At 35.3% G+C, this 24,230-nt stretch overlaps 1 protein-coding gene across 2 annotated transcripts in view; it reads left to right on the plus strand.

The window, feature by feature from the left end:
- Positions 1–24,230, plus strand: part of LOC135219304 (uncharacterized) — a 347,240-nt gene that overhangs the window by 143,391 nt on the left and 179,619 nt on the right. For both annotated transcript variants that reach the window (XM_064255961.1, XM_064255960.1), the window contains exons 7-8: positions 6,882–7,013; positions 22,029–22,136. In XM_064255961.1, the coding sequence (XP_064112031.1) occupies positions 6,882–7,013; positions 22,029–22,136 (240 nt within the window). The remainder of the gene's footprint in view (positions 1–6,881; positions 7,014–22,028; positions 22,137–24,230) is intronic.

Below are 24,230 nucleotides of genomic sequence, written 5' to 3' on the forward strand. Positions count from 1 at the left end.
TTCAATCATTTACCTTCACTTTAAAACAAATTGCAAGTCTCTAGAACAATATCTCGATTTATGGTGAATATTTGAAAAAAATATTTGTATTCCCTCCGCGCGCCGATTCTCGGCCGAAAATCTCCGAAACGTGTAGGTCACATTCTCCTAATATTTGTGCCTTTTCATATTACCGCTTATTTATAGTTTTAATATATGGAAAATTTGCGCAAAAACATGCACAATATAACAAAAAATATTGGAAGGTTGTAGCATTTCTCATTTTTGAAATATTTGCATATAAAGTACGATAAGTACGAAAAAAACTACGATCGGTCAACTTTGACTCAACCAAAAAGGTCAAAAAACGCATTTATAACATAAAAATCTTACAGTCTAGTAATATTCAATAATTTATCTTCATTTTAAAACAAATTGCAAGTCTCTAGAACAATATCTCGATTTATGGTGAATTTTTGAAAAAAATAAATTTATTCCGTCCGCGCGCCGATTCTCGGCCGAAAATCTCGGAAACGCGTAGGTCGCATTCTCCTAATATTTGAGCCTTTTCATATTACGCTTTTTTTAAAGGTTTATATATGGAAATGTGTGCAAAAACATGCACAATATAACAAAAAATATTGGAAGGTTGTAGCATTTATCATTTTTGAAATATTTGCATATAAAGTACGATAAGTACGAAAAAAACTACAATCGTCAACTTTGACTCAACCGAAAAGGTAAAAAAACGCTTTATTTAACATAAAAATCTTACAGTCTAGAATATTCAATCATTTATCTTCATTTTAAAAACATATTGCAAGTCTCTAGATCAATATCTCGATTTTATGGTGAATTTTTGAAAAAAATATTTTTTTCCCCTCCGCGCGACGTTCTCGGCCGATCTCCGAAACCGCGTAAGTCACATTCTCTGTAATATTTTGTGCCTTTTCATATTAACGCTTATTTTTATAGGTTTTATATATGGAAATGCGCGCAAAAACATGCACAATATACAAAAATATTGAAAGTTTGTAGCCATTTCTCATTTTTGAATATTTCATATAAAGTACGATAAGTACGAAAAAAACTACGATCGGTCCCAACTTTGACTCACCGAAAAGGTAAAAAAAACGTCCTTATAACATAAAAATCTTACAGTCTAGTAATATTCAATCATTTATTCATTTTTAAAACAAATTGCAAGTCTCTAGAACAATATCTCGATTTATGGTGAATTTTTTTGAAAAAAAAAAAAAAAAAAAAAAAAAAAAAAAAAAAAAAAAAAAAAAAAAAAAAAAAAAAAAAAAAAAAATATTTTTTTTTTTTTCCCCTCCCCTCCCCGCGCGCTGGATTCTCGGCCGAAAAATCTCCGAAACGCGTAGGTCACATTCTCCTAATATTTGAGGCCTTTTCATATTACGCTTTTTTAAAAGGTTTTTATATATGGGGAAATGTCGCAAAAACATGCACATATAAAAAAAAAAACAAAAAATATCGGAAGGTTGTAGCATTTCTCATTTTTGAAATATTTGCATATAAAGTACGATAAGTACGAAAAAAAACTACGATCGGTCAACTTTGACTCAACCGAAAAGGTAAAAAAACGCATTTATAACATAAAAATCTTACAGTCTAGTAATATTCAATCATTTATCTTCAATTTAAAACATATTGCAAGTCTCTAGAACAATATCTCGATTTATGGTGAATATTTGAAAAAAATATTTTTATTCCGTCCGCGCGCCGATTCTCGGCCGAAAATCTCGGAAACGCAATGGTCACATTCTCCTAATATTTGTGCCTTTTCATATTACGCTTTTTTTAGAGGGTTATATATGGAAATGTGGCGCAAAACCGTGCACAATATAACAAAAAAATATCGGAAGGTTGTAGCATTTATCATTTTTGAAATATTTGCATATAAAGTACGATAAGTACGAAAAAAACTACGATCGGTCAACTTTGACTCAACCGAAATGGTAAAAAAACGCATTTGTAACATACAAATCTTACAGTCTAGTAATATTCAATCATTTATCTTCAATTTAAAACATATTGCAAGTCTCTAGAACAATATCTCGATTTATGGTGAATATTTGAAAAAAAATATTTTTATTCCGTCCGCGCGCCGATTCTCGGCCGAAAATCACGGAAACGCGTAGGTCACATTCTCCTAATATTTGAGCCTTTTTTTTGTTTCATATTACGCTTTTTTTTTTTAGAGTTTTATATATGAAAATGTGCGCAAAAAAAAAAAAAAAACATGCACAATATAACAAAAATTATTGCAAGGTTGTAGCATTTCTCAATTTTTTTTATATTTGCATATAAAAAAAAAAATTTTTAAATTTTCAAAAATTCGGGGGGGGAAACATTCGGTCAACTTTAACTCGTTCGAAATGGTCGAAAATCGAAAACTGCATTTGTAAGCTAAAACTCTTACAGTATCGTAATATTCAATCATTTTCCTTCATTTTGAAACAAATTGCAAGTCTCTATAACAATATTTCGATTTATGGTGAATTTTTAAAAAAATTATTTTTTTACATCCGCGCGCTACAAACTCATGCATCATTTTGTGATAATTTTTTCTCTGTGTTGCTTTTATCGTTTTACAATGTGTTATATATCAAAATGATCACAATTTAGTGCACATTACAACGAAAAAAAAGTAACTTGTTACCTCTAACCGTTTGGCGCACAGCGCGATTTGAATACAATTATAGATGAAATTTAGTTTTTGTGCTATCATATATCGCATTATTTATATCTTGATAATGATAATTTTTTTTCATTCTGATGGTTGCATACTAAACTTCAAGCAATGACAAAAAAAGGAGCCAAAAATGAACTCTTAATCTTGAAAACTAAGCGCGCTGTGATTTTTTGAAAAAAATATTTTTTCCGCTTCCGAGCTCACTCTCAAACCCCTCCGGCACACGGGAGTCATTTTTTTATTTACCGCTTCGGCGTTTAAGGGTTAAAAAGTTATACATTATTTCACTGTATCCAAGAATATTGTATGTATTCTCATATTATTGTATTTTAAAATACTATCGGCCAAACTTCAAAGTTCCGTATTCCGCTGAGCGGCCAATGTTGTGGTTTGAAATCAGCTGATGAATACGAGTCTGTTTCACCATAACGCAATTCTGAGCGAATGCTCTTGCTTCTAGTTAGCATAAATGAATATATATATACTTGACTTATATGAGACAAAGTTATTTTTCCTTATACAGCGTGTTTTTTAGGTGGAAATAAAAAAAAAAATTTATTTATTGAATATGTCTCGTTGTGAATGTGAACTACTATTTTTTCGTTAACAGATTACGTTGGCGGCATGTTTATTGCCGTAAAAAATTACGTGATTCCGTTCGCAATACATAATTTTTTTTCCTTTATATCATCGTAATACGAACTTTACGTTATTTATCCTTATATCGGCGTGAAACCAACAGTAAAATGTGTTCTTTCAAGCACAGTAGTTTTGATTAAAATGATTTTATCCCAATTGTATCTACAGTTGTGTGTGGATGGCAGACGTTTACTGCAAGTTTTCGATCCTTGTTTGCCGATGTACGATAATAGTCATTAGCAGCTTGAACAGTTTTCTCAGCTTCAGTTATAACTAGGTTTAAAATTTAACGGTATATTTCCCGATTGATCTTAATCTATATTGATCTCTGATCTATAGCGAATAAACTTATTACATTAAGATATCTCAGTTCTATTCTATACATAACGCCATTTATAACAAATACGGTAATGTTGCACTGTAGTACGATGATCGAAATACAAGCCAAACAGATGTTATCCAGTTCGGTTGTACTTAAAGAAAAAAAAAAAAAGTAGTTTCTCGTTCGGTTGTTCATGGCTGTACACGTTCCCGCAACGAGTATAACGTTAAAACCATACTTTCATCATTCTCTTTTGCTGTTATTGAACTTATGTAACTAGAAGATGGATAAAGTTAGGCCATTGTAATTTGATCTCTCATAAAATCGAACTATCGTAAGACTAATGATCGTAACCTGAACACTACAGCTACCTGTACACTGTATAAACTTTATTATATCTTTACATACTGTAGACACCCACATGAACTGTACAGTAAATTCTATAGTACTATACTGCATAAATATAATTTTACTTATTGCGCCGTTGTGGGATTACGGCGCCTTTGACTGGTCTAGAGTTTCGAAAGAAGGTGTGCGGCGGCCGTAGGCTTAAAATCACTCAGTGTCGAAAATCGCTTGGCAGTCGGTGGCCAGGAACGGAACCCCTTCCTTTGCTAACCGAGGGCCGCTGATGTATATATATATGATATATATATATATATATATATATATATAGATATATCATTATATATATATATAATATATATATATAATTAAATATATGGATATCAGCAACTGGCATAGGTGATACTGGTACACTTTGTCTGAGAGCTCATGAGGTCAGGGGCATCAGGTTTTGAAGGGGGGTGGGGGGAGGGGCACACCAGACCACTTTCACCTCACATTACCTTTGGGATATTGCCCACAGGTCCTTGAACACATTTTCCTTAGGGCAGCTGGTGGCTGCTCAACAAGTTGTGTAGCTTGCCCTGCTCATCTTAACTAGACAAGGTTGCATCTCATCTTGTATTGGTATGAATGAGCGGGTCTGTGGAGTGACAAGTTCTTTCATCTCTCTCATCCTACTCTTTCCCTTTGAGGCACAGAGTACCTGGACCGTTACATGCTGGACTAGATGGCCGATACAAGTAAGACTTAGAGAGTCTTACTTGGTTAATAGAAGCAAATATCCTCCTCTTCATTTACAAGGCAGGGAAGGGCTTTCTGACATAAGACAAACCCATAACTTGTATTTGCGTTACTGTCTCCGACACTGTGGTTCTTTGCTTTCTCATAAGGGGGACTCGTACTTCTCCTGTGGGAGAAATCCCAGAAGACTGACTGATCAGATGCCAGTGACTGGATATCCTTGCTGGCTCTTACGACCAGGAAGAAAATCTCAGGTAGGCTGAACCCCAGTTGGTTCATAGAGGCTCATGCAGATTCCTCCATTCAATCATTGAGTCTTCCTATTGTAAAGGACCGAGGATTTGTATATTGCGTAGGAACAAATTACAGTTTTAGGAAGTAAATTGTATTTTTCCTAACTATACAAACCCGAGGTCCTTTACACTGACTGCCCACCTCATGGTACCCCTCAGTCTACTAACTACCTGGGCCCAAAGCAAATTGGAATGTTTACTTTTCAGTCATGAGGGACTCTCAACAACCAGACTGGTAGTTAACTACTGAACCACCTTGTTTAAAGATTTCAGTGACTGTGTCCAGGCTTCGCCTTAAGTAATTCCTATTGTAAAGGACCTCATGTTTGTATAGTTATGAAAAATATAATTTGCTTCCAAAAATTGTGATTTTTCTTGCTATGATGGTGATACAACATGATACCAATACTGTAAGACAGTCGACCCCTGGTATTTTCAGAGCATCCATACCGCAATCCCTGAAAAATAGCAAAAATCCATGAATACTTTACACCCATCCAAAAATGCTTATAACTGCCTGTTTTGACAGTTCAACCACCAAAAGAAAACCCTCTAAAAACACTGATACCTAAGTTTGTTGTAGTTTTATCACAATGAAAAATACTACTGTGAATAGATAAATTTTCCACAAATAACGTATAGACGTATATGTTCCTTAGAAAAATCCTTGAACATGCAGGGGTCCACTCTACAGTAGTACAGGCAGTCCCCAGTTATCAGCAGGGATTTCTTTCTCGGTGGAGTGCCAGTAAGCGAAAACCGCCATTAACCAAAACTCAATGATTTATGGCGCTTATGGCGCCCCTATACCAGCCTGTTATGGCGCCATAAATCACTGGTTTCATGGCGCAAAAAAGGCGCCGTAAAACTGCATCGCCATTAACCGAGTCTGCCGATAACCGTGGACTCCCTTATGCTGTAAATAGATTCAGCTTAGAAACAACTGTAATAGCCTGTTTGGCTCATGCTAATGGATGCTGTAATTGCAACACCCATCTTAGGCCAGTAATCCACAAGTCCTACACATTTTGTGTCTCATGAATGGTGCAACCCTCTAAAATCAGATATGTATAAATTTTTTTCCTAAAATATCACATGATACACAAGTATATGTATACATTAATGCAATTTGGTAATAGCCAGTAAGAAATATGCTCTATAAAAATACAAAGGTGGTAAAACCATGATAAGCTGTGGGGTAAACAGGCAGGCTACCTACTTACCAAATTGTGTCGTTTATGACAGAAAGAAAAAGAAGTTAATTTTTTTGCAAAGTGTATTCATACAGTATATTTTATACAGGAAAATGAAGTAGATAGAGTAATTGCCTTTTGAATTATGTTTTCAGTTTATAGTGTGATAGTTGTTGTTCATGGTTATGCGTTGTTGACAATGTTGGGGATAAAGGGTACAGAGACAATCATTGAGTTTTTGTTAACTTGCCTTTATCTTGACTTTGCCCTTATCCAACAGGGCCTTGGTCCTATTAATCTGGAGCTGTTTCATTCTCTACAGTGATTAGTGTTCATTATCCACTGAAGTCTAATAATAAGTGATTTTTTTTATGTCTGATTCAACTGTATATTTTAGTTTAAGGTGCAGAAATGCCCTTTTATGGTAAGTACAGATGCATAATTATTGCTGTCAATTTTATTCACAAGCAAAATATTTAAGTCATGGACCGTCTCTAAGAGAAAACTTAAATAAATTACAAACAGTCTCTGAAAGAGAAAACTTTAGTTTATTGATTGTGATCACATTGTACTTTTCAGGAAATACTGGTAGTGCCAATGTTTTGTGTTCTTTGAAAATTGAAATTACATTGGTTTATTTATTTCAGGTCAAAAGCCTTGAGGAGGATATTACAAACCTTAAAAAAGTCATTAAGGACTTGGATAAAATGCCCCCAATGCAAGTCATACCAGACAGAGGAGAAAAGCAGCTTGACTGGGATCGAATAGCAGCAAGGGCTGTAAGTTTTCATGTTATGTTCTTTCCCAAACCTAATTTTTTTGTATGGGTAGGTCGAATATAGAGGTTAGTAACCAAAGTTGCAATTTAAATCTTGGGGGTTACTTTTTTACTTCCTAAAAAATGCAAAATATGCAGTATTACATGGCAGAATGCTGTATTTATTCATGAGAAAGGATGCATGCTATAAGAAAAAGCATAATATAGCTTAGTTTTAAAATGTACGAGAGGAACATGATTTATTTGCTCTCGAATGGATTTTTTCTTGTATTAGTTTAACTTTGTAAAAATTTAGTAATTCATCCCTGACCTATGTCATAGAGATTGTGTGACAATTCTGGTCACTCTGGGAAAACAAGTAATTCTCAACTACGACTTATAGGATGTCCAGTAAGTTTAATGAAACTTGGAAAATTAACTGTAAATATTTTGTACGTAATATGTTCAACAGGAAAAACCGAGTCTTGGTAATTTGTAAGTTTGCTTTCCTTATACATATTGGCTATTGATTTAATTCTATTCTCATTCTTATGTTATTTCTAGGAAAGGTAGAGTAGATGTTGATTCCTCATGTCAGTTTTGTTGTAGGACATTGAGGATTTATGTGATGAAAAATTGTTTGGCATGTTCTGTTCGCTTAAATATGCATAAGTGTTGTCCATTAATACTATTAAAGATAGGCTATTAAGGTATGGCAGACACAGTGGCTATCCAAAACAGTTCCTTCTCTTGTATATAGTATTCTCCAGTGATCATGAAATAGCTATCTCCTTGCCTCAGTTAGTGTCTAAACAAATTTCAGTTATATCTTTTTGGCATAAATTTTTTTTAATTGATAAAAGTCATGATGTAGTGAGTAAAATTGTGAAAGATATATTGTTGACCCAGTCACAATCCATAAAATTCTGTTCTAGTCTGAGTTTTTCTTTCATGCTGATCTCAGTATTAACTTCCTTATATATTGCTTTCTTTCATGCTGATCTCAGTATTAACTTTATTTATATTGCTTTCTTTCATGCTGATCTCAGTATTAACTTTAATTATATTGTCTTTTTTACAAATTATGTAGAAGTCAGCCATAAAAATAAAGCCATTAGACCCATAGTGCACTGAGAACGGAGGATAATGCAACATAGCTCTAAAAAATTCTGGGTGGAGAACATTAGAGAACTGGCTGTTAACAAAGCCAAGCAGTATTTTATGGAAAAAGTTTACATTGATATATAAAATGTTGTAAAAGTAAAATATGCCTTGTTATCAATGTACTTATCCTATATGAGATTAAGGGGGCCGGCCGGAACCCCTATATATGGTGGTATAGGGCAAAAAATGCAAAGTCATGAAAAAATTCATGGAGCTTCATATGGCAATTGAGAATACGTTTACGAAATATTTCGTCAAAATTCCTCTTACTTTCGTAGTTACAGGGTAATTAGTTAACGTAACTCAATAAGCCTAAAACATTGATCCGTACAAGAAAATGCAATATTTCTTCTATTATCGTAAATTTTGATAATTATTGTCAAAGAAATTGGGAGAAATGGCATCTGTAGACATTCCCCGAGTCGAGAAGGAGACTTCAGGCTCAGCTTAGTCAGCTACCAAGTCCAGTCCTGATTTAGTGCGATCACAGACATCAAGTAGTCTACACGTTCCATTTCACCTCAAACATGCGCCTGCTTTTACGTATGTTTATGTATGTTTCGGCAAGAATTTCATCATGCCAATGAGGAAAAGACAAGGAAAACATCTCGCTAACATACAGACAAAGAAAAATCGCTCAAGTATTATTACAGAATATCATAATATATGCGTTGTTAGTGAAGAGAGGGGAGGGTTGCTTAGTAACTCCCCCGTCTTGCTTGACAACACACGTCACACTGTACCCAAGGCTACTATCTTTGAGCAAAGAGATCTTCATTTATGATAAATAACAGTTTTGGTTTTTTAATACCCAAAATGGAATATGAAATTCATAATAATCATGATTTATTAAATTGTCTTTGTAAAAAAAGAGTACACCTTCGAGTTTCACCTCTTGACATTCTCTTGCATTTACGTTTGTTTATCTTTGTTTTGGGCAAGAATTTCATCATGCCAAGAGGGAAATACAAGGAAAACATCTTGCTAACATACAGAAGAAGAAAATTCGCTGTAATAAGCCGAGTTAGTGAAGGGGAGAGAGAGAATTGCGTAGGAAGGAGTGCCCCATCTTGACTCAAGCAGTGCCCCAGGCTGCGATATATGAGCAAAGGGATCATCATTTATGATTAAATTATGATAAATAAATAGTTTTGGTTTATTAATACACAAAAAAGAAATATACATTCATAATAATCATTATTTATTATCATTGTCTTTATAGAAATACGAAGGAAAACTTTGAACGCCCGTATCTCAAAACTATACTTATTGACCTTCAAAATCTATCTTCTCACTTAGTTTTAAAGCTATAACATTGGAATTTGGCATATAACTCAGAAAGACATTATAGAACAATCAAATAGAGCCCTTTTTTCCAATTTTTGTTTCGTATTTTTTTTATAAATTTTTTTCTCCTGATTTATAGGGTTTATTTTTTTACCATATTGAAAAATTCATATCTAGCAAAAAAATGACTTTTAGAAAAAAAACTCTCCATTCGATTGGAGGTCTACATCAGGTCTATATATGGTAGTAATCCCAGGTCTTAATATTAAATATCAAGGGAGGAGATAGAATTTGAAAAGTGGTTATTTTCGGGATAAATTGCCCTGGTGTCACAAAACCGAAGGTCAGAGGCGAAAATCATATGCGGTTTGGAGATGTCCCAAGTCACCTTATTAAATGGTATGAATATCAAAGTCCTGTCCTTAAAAAAGGGCATTAGCCGGCCGGCCCCCTTAATGAAGCTCAGTATTCAAAATGTTCTCCCAGTTTTCCCAGTGATGCTGAAAGGAGCATGTTATCTCTAATAATTTTTAAGTGTTTCTGCTTTTTCTTGCATTAAGCATTTTATTGACTGCCAACCCAGAAAACCTTATAACCAACCTCAGGCTCTGACTTCAAGTATTGGTCTACGTATTATTTTGTTGACATTGATAGGCATTATGATTGGGCAAGGCTGGTGTGAAGTAAAAAGTGTAAAGGCCTATGTGCAAGAATGCATTCCCCCTTATTTGTTAATCCAAATGAGGAAATGAAAAAAAGCTGTTATTGGAGGCATATTTAGAGATGTTTTTCCTCGGTATGCCAATTTACCTCGAACCGGGTAATAGTAATGAAGGATAGGTAATTAGTGATGAACATTAACTTGTGAAAGGTAGGGGTATATTATTTAATATTACACCTTTTACATGAATAGTAATGAATTTTATAAATCAAGTTTGAAGAAAAAAAAAGTGAGGGTCTACTACTGTATTATGATGCCTAATCATCAACATCTCTCTCTTTCTCTCTCCATTTGCTTGTTATTCTCTCTCTCCATTTGTTTGTTAATCTCTCTATCTCTATCTCCATTCATGTTTTACGCTGTCTCTTTACATTTCTTTGTCTCTATCTGGTCTCTCATAATGCACTGTTTGTTATTCTCTCTCATGTTCTTCCTTTAGCTAGCATTTTTCTCTCATCCATTGTTCACAAGTAGTACATCTCATAGTATTGCCATGACTTTGTCAGTGAATGTCAAATTTTTGTGGAAACATGAGTTGAAACAGAGTATAGTTCAGTGGCCAGCTTTGGTACAATTGTTTAGCTGTGTGCATACAGGCTCCCATTAATCTTTACGGGCACTGTTTAATGCCAGGAACAAATACAGTAGTGAGAGCTCTCCTGCTTCCAGAAGTGGTGGATTGCAGTGGCCTTCAATCCTCATTCTTCATGCATTACCATTGACTCTTCACCCATGCCTCTATAGGCATATACAATTGAGTCAACAAAAGGGATATTTGTATGCAACAGACCTTCTTGTGCAGTACTTTCCAGTTCTTGGAGCTTCTGTTTGTAGACCAGGCTTACAAGTACAGTGGAACTTCTACGTATGAAAGTCCCTATGTACAAAAAATTCAGGGTATGAAAGCAAAGACAAAGATTTTATTGCTTCTGTGTATGAAAATAATGCAGGTTGCGAAAGAGTAAAGTCCGAGATTTGCCCGGGCTGCCGAGGACAATTTTAAAACTAGTGCATCGCCAACTCAGTAGACTTGCCACCATCATCCCGCTCTCCCATTGGTTCCTGATGCTAGTCACCGCCGTAAGATCCTGCTCTCCTATTAGTCAGCATCTGTTCTATCATGCCTCTATGTAAAGGCGTTCCGTGACCATTTTTTGCAGCAGCGTTATCATAAACACCTGAAATTCGTTTGTTCATGTATATTTAGTTGGTTAATGTAAATTCATTATAGTGATTTCGCTTTTGTTGTACTGTAAGTTACTTTATCGTGTTGTGTGTGAACTTAATTACTTACGTTATTAGCCATGGGTCCCAAGAATGTTGCTGAAGTTCACGGAAAGAAGATGCTTTCTATGGAGAACGAAGATGGAGATAATCAAGAAGCATTAATGTTTTCTGCCATTTGTTAGTGTGGTTCATAAAGTTTAGTGTTAATGTTTTCTGTCATTTTTTAATGAGTTTCGTAAAGTTAAGTGTTCATGTTTTCTGCCATTTGTCCTCCTCCTTTGTTGTCACTTTTGGACATCACCTCACTCGAAAGGTATGGTTCCACATTTTACTACATACGTACATACATGTATGTACAGTATTTCTTGTACCCTGTACACTAATACACTTTATTTACAGGTACAGTCATGGTTATGTTAGGTATTGAATGGTCCAAATTGTTGTATTTCATTTCTTATTGGTCAATTTAGCTTTATTATGAAATTTACTGCGGTGTTTTTTAAGGCTTGGAACGAATTAGGCAATTTACATGTAAAACGTAGTTCTAGATATGAAAAAATCAGGTTACAAAGGCCGCTTCAGAACGGATTAATTTCGTAACCTGAGGCACTACTGTAGTGGCTTTAGACTTGGAGTGTATTTTTTCATGACTGTTTATACTCTTGAGCAGTTTATGCTTTCCCTGAAACTTGTGTAACTTTCAACCCTCTCTGTGGGTGATTACACAGGCTTAATTATGTGCAGACAAGCAGGGCGCGTGTACTACAATTCTATGGTATTACACTGTTGCAAGGTTGTCTTTGTTCATTGAATAGGACTTGCATGCACTAGCACACAGACAGGTTTGCAGAAGTAGGTTTGGTGTTGACCAATCATATAGATGTCTGCAGATTTTATTCCAGTTTTAGGAGGTAAAATGTGGAAAATGTGGGTCTAAAACTGTTATCATAGGGAAATCTACAGGTTGATGAACCACAGTGTGAAGCAAGTATGTCTCCATAATAATCCATTTCAGTGATCAACATCAACTTTGCCTATTGTTCAAGTCTACTATGCAAAGAGAGCTCAAGGTTATTGATTTGTTAGTTTCGTCATTGGAGATACAATGCTTGCCAGAGGAATTCTATTTCAAGAGGACTTTCCCCTCCTTTCAAGGCCCCTTCAGCAATGTTAATACTGAGATCACATGGCTCTGTTGGGAGTCTAATGATCTTTAGGAATTAACCATGGTCATTTTGTATGGTAGTCAGGCAAGCCACTTCCTTTTAATTGTGAATGATGCCTTAGTAGCATCAATCATGGCCCATTCAACAACAGCAATGGTGATTGTAGTGTATTGATTTTTTGCACAAAGGAGAAGAAAGACTCGAACCAAGTGCAGGAGGGAATCGCACCAAGTGCAGGAGGGAATCGCAAACTTTTCCTTACTTCCTGTAGTGTTGTTGACCACTTTCCTATTCTATTTTCTTGAGAAAGAGGAAGAAGAGACTTCCCTTAAGATCAGGTCAGTGTGAGGCTCTATGTTACAGAGTCAGGGGTGGGAAAGATAAGTTGGTGTCCTGTGTCTGTCATCATTATACCTTTAGTTGCAGCAAAGTTATCTGTAGTAAAACTTTCTGGTGTTACTAGGCCCTCGGTTATGGGATTGGGAGGATGTCCGCTTAACTAAACCCAGACCAGTATCTTATTCTGCTTCCTAGAGAAGGAAGGTTCATTTTTCTGGCCCTTCAGCCCTCCTCCAGCTATGGCTGGGTAGGAAGGGAAGGAAGAAGAAGGAACATGCCTGGCAATACACTGACGCACGTGCTTGATCCACAGATTGTATGTGTAACTGTGGTGGATTAGGTTTTGCAATCTTGTGCATACCTACTGTGCTTTTCAGTAAGTACACTTGGTTGGGACAACCTTTTCTAGTAAAATAACTAGGGATGTGCTCCATCATTAGATTGTGTGCATGTCAGTGATTGGTGGGTTCAGGACAGAGAGGAGTGGGTCATTAAATTTAACAATCCCATCATATTGACACCACAGTTATAGGGATAGGATGCACATCTTCCCTTTAGCGATGAAGCAAAGGCAAAGGATGGAGTCCTGGATGTTTTCAGGCTTTTGGGTTGATCACATAATGTTTTTAAAAGATAATTGCACTCCCCTCTCTTAGACGTATAACGTCCATCCTTTCTCTACAGATTATCTAAGACTTCCAGCTTTATTGGCAGGGTTGAGCACAATGATAAGGAAAGGAAATAGATATCTCTTGTTGTATATTTTTACAGTCACCTTGTTTTTTTGTTGAGAGGTCAACTGGGACTGGAAACAGTCTTTGAACTCTCACTTCTAACAAGTATGTGTTGCAGACTTACATTTAGACAAAAACAGTATGAACTGAACTGCATGGTATATTCCATTATAAGGGACAATCTCATGCTTAGATAGTTCTGAGGGATACATACTTCTAAGTAGAGATGTGCCCAAGTATCAGTATCGGTATTGGCTAGTTTTTGTGGTATCGGTGAATTTTGGCCGATACCAGCCGATACTTTTGTCATTAGTATATGAATTTCAAATCCTTTAAGGCTGGCATAATATTAATCTTCGGCACCACTTTCCATTTCTAGAATAATTATATAGAATATTATCTTTAATGAAATTATAATTTTAACTTAGTTCAGATGGCCCAAAGATATTATGAGTTGGAGCTTTCTAAAGGATTTGTGCTTTTTTTTTTAGTTGAATATTTTGTTGATCTATAATGGTCCTTTCATAATTTAATTTTTGTTGTTGTACTGTTATCTCATTTTTCTTGGGATTACTTGATAGGACCAATTTATGTATTGTAATGAGGCAAAGGATTAACCCTTAAACGCCGAGCCGGTATTTCCGAAAGTGTCTCTTGTATGCCAGCGGCGTTCGCGCCAAAGCGGAAAAAAAGTTTTTTTAAAAATTCACTTCACGCTTAATTTTCAAGATTAAGAGTTCATTTTTGGCTCCTTTTTTTGTCATTGCCTGAAGTTTAGTATGCAACCATCAGAAATGAAAAAAATATCATTATCATATATAAATATTGGAATATATGACCGCAAAAACAAAGTTCATATATAATTGTATACAAATCGTGCTTTTAATGAGTTAATTATTTTTCCGTTATATTGTACACTAAATTGCAATGATTTTGGTATATAACAAATTGTAAAACGATCAAAGCAACACAGAGAAAATATTATCACAATATGATGCATGAATTCGTAACGCGCGGATGTAAAAAAAAGCTGTTTTCAAAAATTCACCATAAATCAAAATATTGGGCTAGAGACTTCCCGTTTGTTGCAAAATGAAGGTAATTGATTGAATATTACTAGACTGTAAGTGTTGTAGCTTACAATTGCAGTTTTCGAACATTTCGGTCAAGTTAAATTTGACCGAAGGTCAAATTTTTTGTATTTATCGTTATTTATATGAAAATATTTAAAAACTGATAAAAGCTACAACAATTGGTTGTATTTTGTTGTATTTTACATGAAATTGTGCACATTTTCATATATAAAACTTTATGTAACAGCTAATTTAAAATGGTGCAAACATTACGACAATCGGACGAAAAATTTTATGATTTATTGGAAGAGTTACCGCACAGACATAAGGATAAAGTTTTTTTCATAAATTCATCATAATTCGAAATATTGTGCTAGAGACTTCCAATTTGTTGCAAAATAAAGGTAAATGATTGAATATTACTAGAATGTAATAGTTTTAGCTTACAATTGCATTTTTCAACCATTTCGGTCGAGTCAAAGTTGACCAAAGATTGAAATTTTGGCACTATCATTATTTATATGAAAATATTTCAAAACTGATAAAAGCTACAATTATGGGTTGTTTTTTTTATTGTATTCTACATGAAATTGCGCACATTTTCATATATAAAACTTTATGTAACGGCTAATTTAAAATGGTGCAAACATTTCGACAATCGGACGAAAAAATTTCTGATTTTTTTCGGAAGAGTTACCGCGCGGACGTAAGGAAAATGTTGTTTTACATAAATTCACCATAAATCAAAATATTGTGCTAGAGACTTCTAATTTGTTGCAAAATAAAGGTAAATGATTGAATATTACTAGAATGTAAGAGTTTTAGCTTTCAATTGCGTTTTTCTATTGTTTCGGTCGAGTCAGAGTTGACCGAAGGTTGATATTTTGGCACTTATCGTTATTTATATGAAAATATTTCAAAACTGATTAAAGCAACAACCATGGTTTGTTTTTTGTTGTATTCTACATGAAATTGCACACATTTTCTTACATAAAACCTTATGTAACGGCTAATATAAAACTGTGCAAACACTACGACAATAGGACGAAAAAATTTATGATTTTTTCGGCAGTTACTGCGCGGACGTAGGAAAAAGTTTTTTTTCTAAAATTCACCATAAATCAAAATACTGTGCCAGAGACTTCCAATTTGTTGTAAAATGAAGGCAAATGATTGAGTATTACTAGAATGTAAGAGTTTTTGCTTACAATTGCGGTTTTCAACCATTTTGTCCGAGTCAAAGTTGACCGAAGGTTGAAATTTTGGCACTTATCATTATTTATATGAAGATATTTCAAAACTGATAAAAGTTACAACCATGGGTTGTTTTTTGTTGTATTCTACATGAAATTCCACACATTTCCATATCTGTGCAAAAATTATGTCAAAGTGATGAAAAAATTTCTGATTTTTTTGGAAGTGTTACCGTGCGGACGTAAGGAAAAATATTTTTTCATAAATTCACCATAAATCAAAATATTGTGCTAGAGACTTCCAATTTGTTCTGAAATGAAGGTAAATGATTGAATATTACTAGAATATAAGAGTTTTAGCTTACAATTGCGTTTTTTGACCATTTCAGTAGAGTCAAAGTTGACCGAAGGTTGAAATTTTGACACTTATCGTTATTTATATGAAAATACTTCAAAACTGATGAAAGCTACAACCATGAGTTGTTTATTGTTCTATTCTACATGAAATTGCACACATTTTATATATAAAACTGTAACGGCTAATATAAAACGATGCAAAAATTATGTCAATGTGACGAAATAATTTCTGAGATGTGTCGCTGATGCTTTTTAGTGCGAGAAGAAAGAAATTCGCGCTTGCGCGCCTGGGTAACGATTGTAAACAATACAACAGCTTGATCCGTGAACTCCCAGCATCTCCCAAGGCACGTGATTCAAAAGTTTTTGCCTAGTAGGCCTATAACTATTTTTCCAAGAATTTTTAAAAAACTTTTTTTCATTGACGTTTCGTACGTCGGTTCGGCACCCGACAGACAATTTTCGTAGACGTTTAATATGTCCAATCGGTGTTAAAGGGTTAACCCGTCCATTACTACCAGGGCCTTTCATAATCTAAATAACAGTCTGTTAACTGTTTCTTGCCAATATATAAATTAAAACTCATATAAAAGTATATACTAGTGATTTCAGATTGCTCGTCACCCCATGAATTCGAGTAAGCACTACGCACCTAAATTTGTTAAAAGTCTTCTAATGGTATCCATGATATAAGCCAAACTGTATCCAGGTAATAAAGGGATTAAATACTAAATGTTTATGCTTGATGTTCTTTTTTAATTAAATTTGCCTTTGAAACTGTTTATATAACCCTATTACATATGTGACTTTTCAAATTTCGAACCTTTAATATGCCATAACCAGAGAACAAGAATGATTTTGGTAACAGTATATAATCTGATTAACAGTAATACGGAGGTAACAGGTATCGGTATTGTATCAGTATCGGTATCGGTATTGGCTATAAAAGTTGGTATCGGTATCGCCAAAAATTTGGCATCGGTGCATCCTTACTTCTAAGTTCATTGAAGCTCTTAAAAATTGCTTCTACTTGTCCATAATGAGGCTGGCAACATTTGAAATTTTGTTTTGAACAGACAACAGTCCCACAGTTGTTTACAAAGGTTCTCACCTGTGTTGTCTTTGACAGTTGATTGCTCCTGGGGTCCCCTGAGATGCTTTTGCTCCAGGAGTCTTTGTACTCTTTTTGACCTGGGCAGAACATATTGATAGAGCGTGAATCTCACATTCAAGTAGCATAGAAGTACCTGGGTATGCTTGTAAACACAGCAAACTCAGTGATGTGTTCGTGTTGGTTCCTGTCCTGGCAGGAACAGATTGGCTTTGGAAGGCTGTCCTTAGCCACCTGTTGATTTGCAGAGGCTCATTTTGCACAGGCAGTTCCCTGCTCTGGCATTAGTTATGCTGAGGCACCATCAGTCAGTTCCAGATGACTGCCCCTCTCACCTGGTGCCAAGGATGCTGAGGAGCTGTTGAAATGATGGGATGACAGAAACCCTGTCATCCATTGTTTGACATATGTATCAAAAGAAACCCTGTCATCCATTGTTTGACAGATGTATCAAATGTAGGCCAAGACATTACTGAGGGTTATTCCATAATGGCTTGTGGCTGCATATCAACATTCTGGGAGTGCTGGAGCTATTGCTATCCCTGCAAGTTTTTAGTAAGTCTCTTGGTAGTGCTATTAATGGTAATGCAACCATATGGCATTTGCCAAGCAATGGAGAAGATTTTGTTCTTGCTTTGTCTACCATATTGGGACAGGCTGGAAGGTTTGTTCAGTTGCTTGGGTGAGATGGCAGGTTCAGAGTGCCCTTGCTTCCTGTAATGGATAAAGTAACAGTATGAGTGTGTATTTTCTTCATTGTTCAACCTCTTTTCTCCTGTCTTACTCTCCAGGACATTGATGGAAGTTATGCTGTAAGGCTTTTGAGCAGCCATAAACAAGGTTTCAGACTGAAAGGGCTTAAATTTCCCCATCCTGTGAAGTTATCCATGCATGACATAGTTGGACAGTTCTTGCATACCCCCTAGATAGCTTTTTTTTTTCCAGAGTGGGAGGCAAACCTGTCCTTTGCATTCTCTCAAGACTACTTTATGGCTTGCTTAGTCTTTAAGTGTGGTGAGGAGTCCTCTGGCATCCTGTTCTGCCCCTGGAGGGGCAAGGTCTCCTATTTTTTGTCTTTAGTTTTGGACAGAATTTGAGGATTTATCAGTCTCTGACAGAAGATTAGAGAGCTCTTGTGTCCCCATCAATTGAAATTTTGTTGGTGTTTTTCTGGACAAGATGCTTCTTACATCTGATGTGAACTGTAAGATGCTTCCTGATGTGGCATTTTCTTAATTTTGATTGCCAGCACCTTTTTTTTTTCTTTTCAACCAAACATAAAGAAGTGTCCAGGAACACCCTTGCTGGCTGGCTTCAAGAGTCACCCAGAAAACTTATGACTCTTCAGAGGAGGCTATCACCTGCTTTACTCATAGAAAAACCCACAAAGTCTGGGTGTAGGTCCATCCTTTTTTGGAGGAACTTTTTTTTTTTTTTTTCAGGGCAATGAGGGTAGGTTTCTGGGCTGTGAGCATCCCTTTCTTCCTTCTACCAAAAGAACGATGCTCTAAGGTCTCAAGATATCTTCTTGGGACCTACACTGGTAGCCCAAAAATTTGTGTAGACACCTATCTCTGTTTAGGCAGACAGATATCACCTGAATACTTTCCATATCCTGTACTGGAACAGCAGCTATGTCTAGGAATCGGCTGGGTCAGGCTGAATAGAAGTATCTTCACCTTGAGCACCCATCATAGCCTAGTTTTTAAGATGCTGCTCCTTCTCTTCTCCCTTTTAACAAGAAGGGATCGAGTATAGAGCAACATTCTGAACCCATTACTTGGTATTGTATTAGCCAGAATGAATTGCCTTCCAACTTGAATTCCCTTACAGGAATTTTCATGGTTCTCTGATGTTTTTCTTTCCATGGGTGAGATCTCTCAAAGAGAGACTCACACAGGCCCAAGGTTTTAAAAATCTGTGTCTCACAGGAGTAGGAGGTATTAGAAGTCATTGCACCCGTTTGCATTTGCAATCGAGAGCATGACTCTTCCAGGTAGGGTTTAACTCCAGTCAGTTTTCAGAGATGACCTGCCAGTTCATTTCTCTATGAAAGGTGATGGTTTATTAATTTATGTAGGAACAAAAATGTTTTTTAAAATTAATTTGTATTTTTCATGGGTATACAAACCAGTCTTTTATTAATTAAACCCACCTCAGCCACTTCACTTTGTCTTTGCAAAGAAGTAACAAATGACAGAGGGTGAATGAGGGGTATTCCTCCACTGATCCTCACGATCATTGGTTAACAACCTTGTTACCAAGTTCAACAACTGTCCCAGCTTTCTCTGAAGGATACTTTCTATATAAAAAGACTCTGGTTTATATACCTATGAAAAAATAAACCAAGGAAAAATGCCAAGTACTGTTAAACACCTGTTATATTTTCTGTGTATAATACTGAATGTGTGTAAATAGCAGAGTGCTTACTTAACCCTTAAACGCCGAATGGACGTATTAAACGTCGAGTCAAAATGTCCCCTGTATGCCGAATGGATGTACCGTACGTCGACTCAAAAAAGTTTTTTTTTAAAATTCGCTGAAAAATACTTATAGGCCTACCAGCCGAAAACTTTTGAATCACGCGCCTTGGGGGATACTGGGAGTTCACGGATCAAGGCGTTGTTTTGTTTACAATCGTTACGCAGGCGCGCAAGCGCGAATTTCTTTCTTATCGCACTAAAAAGTATCAGTGACACATCTCAAAAATTATTTCGTCACTTTGACATAATTTTTGCACCATTTTAAATTAGCCGTTACATGAAGTATTATATATGAAAATGTGTGCAATTTCATCTAGAATACAACAAAAAAATACTCATGATTGTAGCTTTTATCAGTTTTGAAATATTTCCATATAAATAACGATAAGTGCCAAAATTTCAACCTTTGGTCAACTTTGACTCTACCGAAATGGTCGAAAAACGCAATTGTAAGCTGAAACTCTTATATTGTAGTAATATTCAACTATTTACCTTAATTTTGCAACAAATTGGAAGTCTCTAGCACAATATTTCGATTTATGGTGAATTTATGAAAAAACTTTTTCCTTACGTCCGCGCGGTAACTCTTCCGAAAAAAATCATACATGCGATTGTGGTAATGTTTGCACCATTTTAAAATTAGCCGTTACATAAAGTTTTATATATGGAAATGTGCGCAATTTCATGCACAATACAACTAAAAACACCCCATGGTTGTAGCTTTTATCAGTTTTGAAATATTTTCATATAAAAAATGACAAGTGACAAATTTTCAACCTTCGGTCAATTTTGACTCTACCGAAATGGTCGAAAAACGCAATTGTAAGCAAAAACTCTTATATTTTAGTAATATTCAATCATTTACCTTCATTTTGTAACAAATTGGAAGTCTCTAGCACAATATTTCGATTTATGGTGAATTTATGAAAAAAATATCATTTTCCTTACGTCCACGCGGTAACTCTTCCGAAAAAATCATACGTGCGATTGTGGTAATGTTTGCACCATTTTAAATTAGCCGTTACATAAAGTTTTATATATGAAAATGTGTGCAATTTCATGTAGAATACAACGAAAAATAATTGAAGGTTGTAGCTTTTCTCATTTTCAAAATATTTGCATATAAATCACGATAAATAGAAAAAAACCATGTTCGGTCAACTTTGACTCTACCGAAATGGACGAAAAACGCAATTGTAAGCTAAAACTCTTATATTTTAGTAATATTCAATCATTTAAATTCCTTTTGCAACAAATTGGAAGTCTCTAGCACAATATTTCTATTTATGGTGAATTTATGAAAAAAACTTTCCTTCCCTCCGCGCGCGGATTCTCCGCCATAAATCTCCGAATTGCGTACATCGCATTCTCGGAAAATTTGCTCCGTTTCATATTAGGCATTTCATAGAGTTTTATATATGAAAAAATGTGCAATTTCATGTAGAATAAAAGGAAAAATATTTGAAGGTTGTAGCTTTTCTAATTTCCGAAATAATTGCATATACAAAAAAATTATACAATAATTTTGACATTTGGTCAAATTTAACTCGTCCAAAATGGTCGAAAACTGCAATTGTAAGCTAAAACTCTTACAGTATCGTAATATTCCATCATTTAACTTCATCTTGAAATAAATTTGAAGTCTCTATAACAATATTTAGATTTATGGTGAATTTTAAAAAAATATATTATTTTACGTCCGCGTGTTATGAATTCATGCATCATTTTGTGATAATATTTTCTCTGTGTTGCTTTTATCATTTTACAATGTGTTATATACCAAAAAGATCGCAATTTAGTTTACATTACAACGAAAAAAAAGTAACTTGTTACCTTTAACCGTTTTGCGCACAGCGCGATTTGAATACAATTATATATGAAATTTCGTTTTTGCGCTATCATATATCGCATTATTTATATATGATAATGATAATTTTTATCATTTCTGATGGTTGCATACTAAACTTCAGGCAATGACAAAAAAAGGAGTCAAAAATTAACTCTTAATCTTCAAAACTAAGCGCGCTGTGATTTTTTGAAAAAATTATTTTTTCCGCTTCCGCGCTCACTCCAAACCGGCCCCGGCATTCGGGAGAGGTTTTGATTTTTACCGCTTCGGCGTTTAAGGGTTAATATATTTGGTTACATCTCATTGATATGTACTTTTTATTTTTGTTAATAGTTTGATGGCCACAGAACACCAGATGAATGTCGGCTACAGTGGGAAAATTATCTTCATCCAGACATAAATACAACACCTTTTACTGAAAGGGAAGACATCATGATTCAGGTTAGAAAAGTCATCTTATAAAGATATGTGTACGTATATGTATATATTAAACTAACATATGCTCTTAGATGAACTCATACTTTCAAGCAAATTGGTGGTTGCTTACACAGAGCATGATCATCATTGTTTGCTTTTGTAATTTGTTCATAAGCGAAACAAACCTTTGTTCTTAACAATAGGATAATCTTCTAACGCCAGCTGGAAACCATTTAAAACTATGAAAGATTGTAAAGCAAGGAATCTGTGGCATCTGGCAACTCATGCGTATATGAGGTGGAAGCTGGTAACCCACCAGGCTTAGTACCTCGTGATGCATCAGTCTTTCTTTGACCGCCTTGAAGAGTAAGCAGTCCTTGGTTTATGATAGGGGTTCAGTTCTTGAGACGCATCGTAAGCCGGAACAACTCCGAAAATCATAAAAAATACTAAGAAAACCTCACTGTTAATGGTTTGGGTGTATTAAAAACTATGTGAACTGCATTTTTATTGCATTTTTCATCTCAAAAACCTTAAAATAATGATTATTTTGCCTTTTTGGAGTTACAGTGGTACCTCAAGATACGAAAGGCTCAACTTACGAAAAACTCAAGATACAAAAGCCAATACGAAAAATTTAACGGCTCTACATACGAAAAGTTTTCAAGATACGAAAGGTTTCTGTAAAGTCTGAACCAAGTGATAAAAAACAAAGTTGAAAGTGGTGATGAAGTTGAAATTCTGTAAAAAAAAAAAAAAAAAAAAAAAAAAAAAAAAAAAAAAAAAAAAAAAAAAAAAAAAAAAAAAAAAAAAAAAAAAAAAACAGAATCCACGTAAAGTAAAAAAAAAAAAAGTAAAAAATAAAGCTAAAAATCAAAAAAAGAAAAAAAAAAAAAAAAACGGCAGAAATTAAGGATGTTCTAGCAGCTTTTCATAAAGTGCAATCGTTTGTCCTCCTCCTCCTCTGCTGCCACTTTCGGAGATAGCCTCACTCGAAAGGAAAGCTTCCACATTTTACTTACAGTATTTCTTGTATACCATGTACACTAAAGCTGGTATCACACTAGTCATTTCTTGCTTGTGGTTTTGGCCAGCATCCAGCCGATGCTTGCGAGCAAAAGTGTTGTATCGTCACACTAGGAACTCGTGGTTTCGAGGAGCTGTAGGAAAAAGTAAACAAAACTGGTCAGCTGATATCATCATGGCGCCCAGAAATTGTCGGACTGTTGCAAGATGCGCTGCAGTGATTTATTTCTCGGAAACTTACGTGAATGCAAGAGTAACAATAAACGTTTGTGGGTTCAAGAGTGGCTCAGGAGAGTACGTCTTATCAGTAGCAGCCATCTTGTTTGTTTACACTATGCTGTGGCTTGCGGCTCGAGCAGGCTGCTTCCCGTCCTGTTGGGAAGCTAGAATCTCGAGCTAAAAGCTCCCGGTTTTTCATTCTCGGCAGCAACGGCTCGCTGCTCGAGAAAAAAATGCCTAGTGTGAGGCCAGCGTAATACACTTTATTTACAGGTTATTTTGCATTTTGTTATTAATTTAGGTATTGAATGGTCCAAATTGTTGTAGTATTTCATTGTTTATAGGTCAATTTAGCTTTACTATGAAATTTACTGGGGTGTTTTTGGAGGGCTTGGAACGGATTAGCCATTTTACATGTAAAATGTGGTCCAAGATACGAAAACCTCATGATACGAAGGGCGCCTCAGAACGGATTAATTTCGTATCTCGAGGTACTACTGTATATTTCTTCTGTCAGACTGACATCATAACCCTGGAACATGCGTCGTAAATCTAAAAATAATTTCATATAGTATAATTGAGAAGCGTTTTAACTTTAGAACGTTGTAAGCCGAAACCGTCGTAAACCTGGGACTGCTTGTAGTCACTTTTGCACTCTCCTTTTCAAGTCGGGTCCTTTATCAGCCCGTGATTTCTTTGTGCTTACTTTTAGTGTGTGTGCCTGATTGTATATCAAGGAGTCCACCAAGAGTTCTAGGCCCCGTCAACGTATGTATCTGGGCGTTCAAGGATTTCCATGCTTGAGGTTTTTGGAATCTTTCATTACTGACCCCCATACCACTTGCAGTAGGTGCTGTTCTAACTTTTGTGCTG

Source organism: Macrobrachium nipponense, chromosome 1 (genome assembly GCF_015104395.2).
Source record: "Macrobrachium nipponense isolate FS-2020 chromosome 1, ASM1510439v2, whole genome shotgun sequence".
Taxonomy (NCBI): domain Eukaryota; kingdom Metazoa; phylum Arthropoda; class Malacostraca; order Decapoda; family Palaemonidae; genus Macrobrachium; species Macrobrachium nipponense.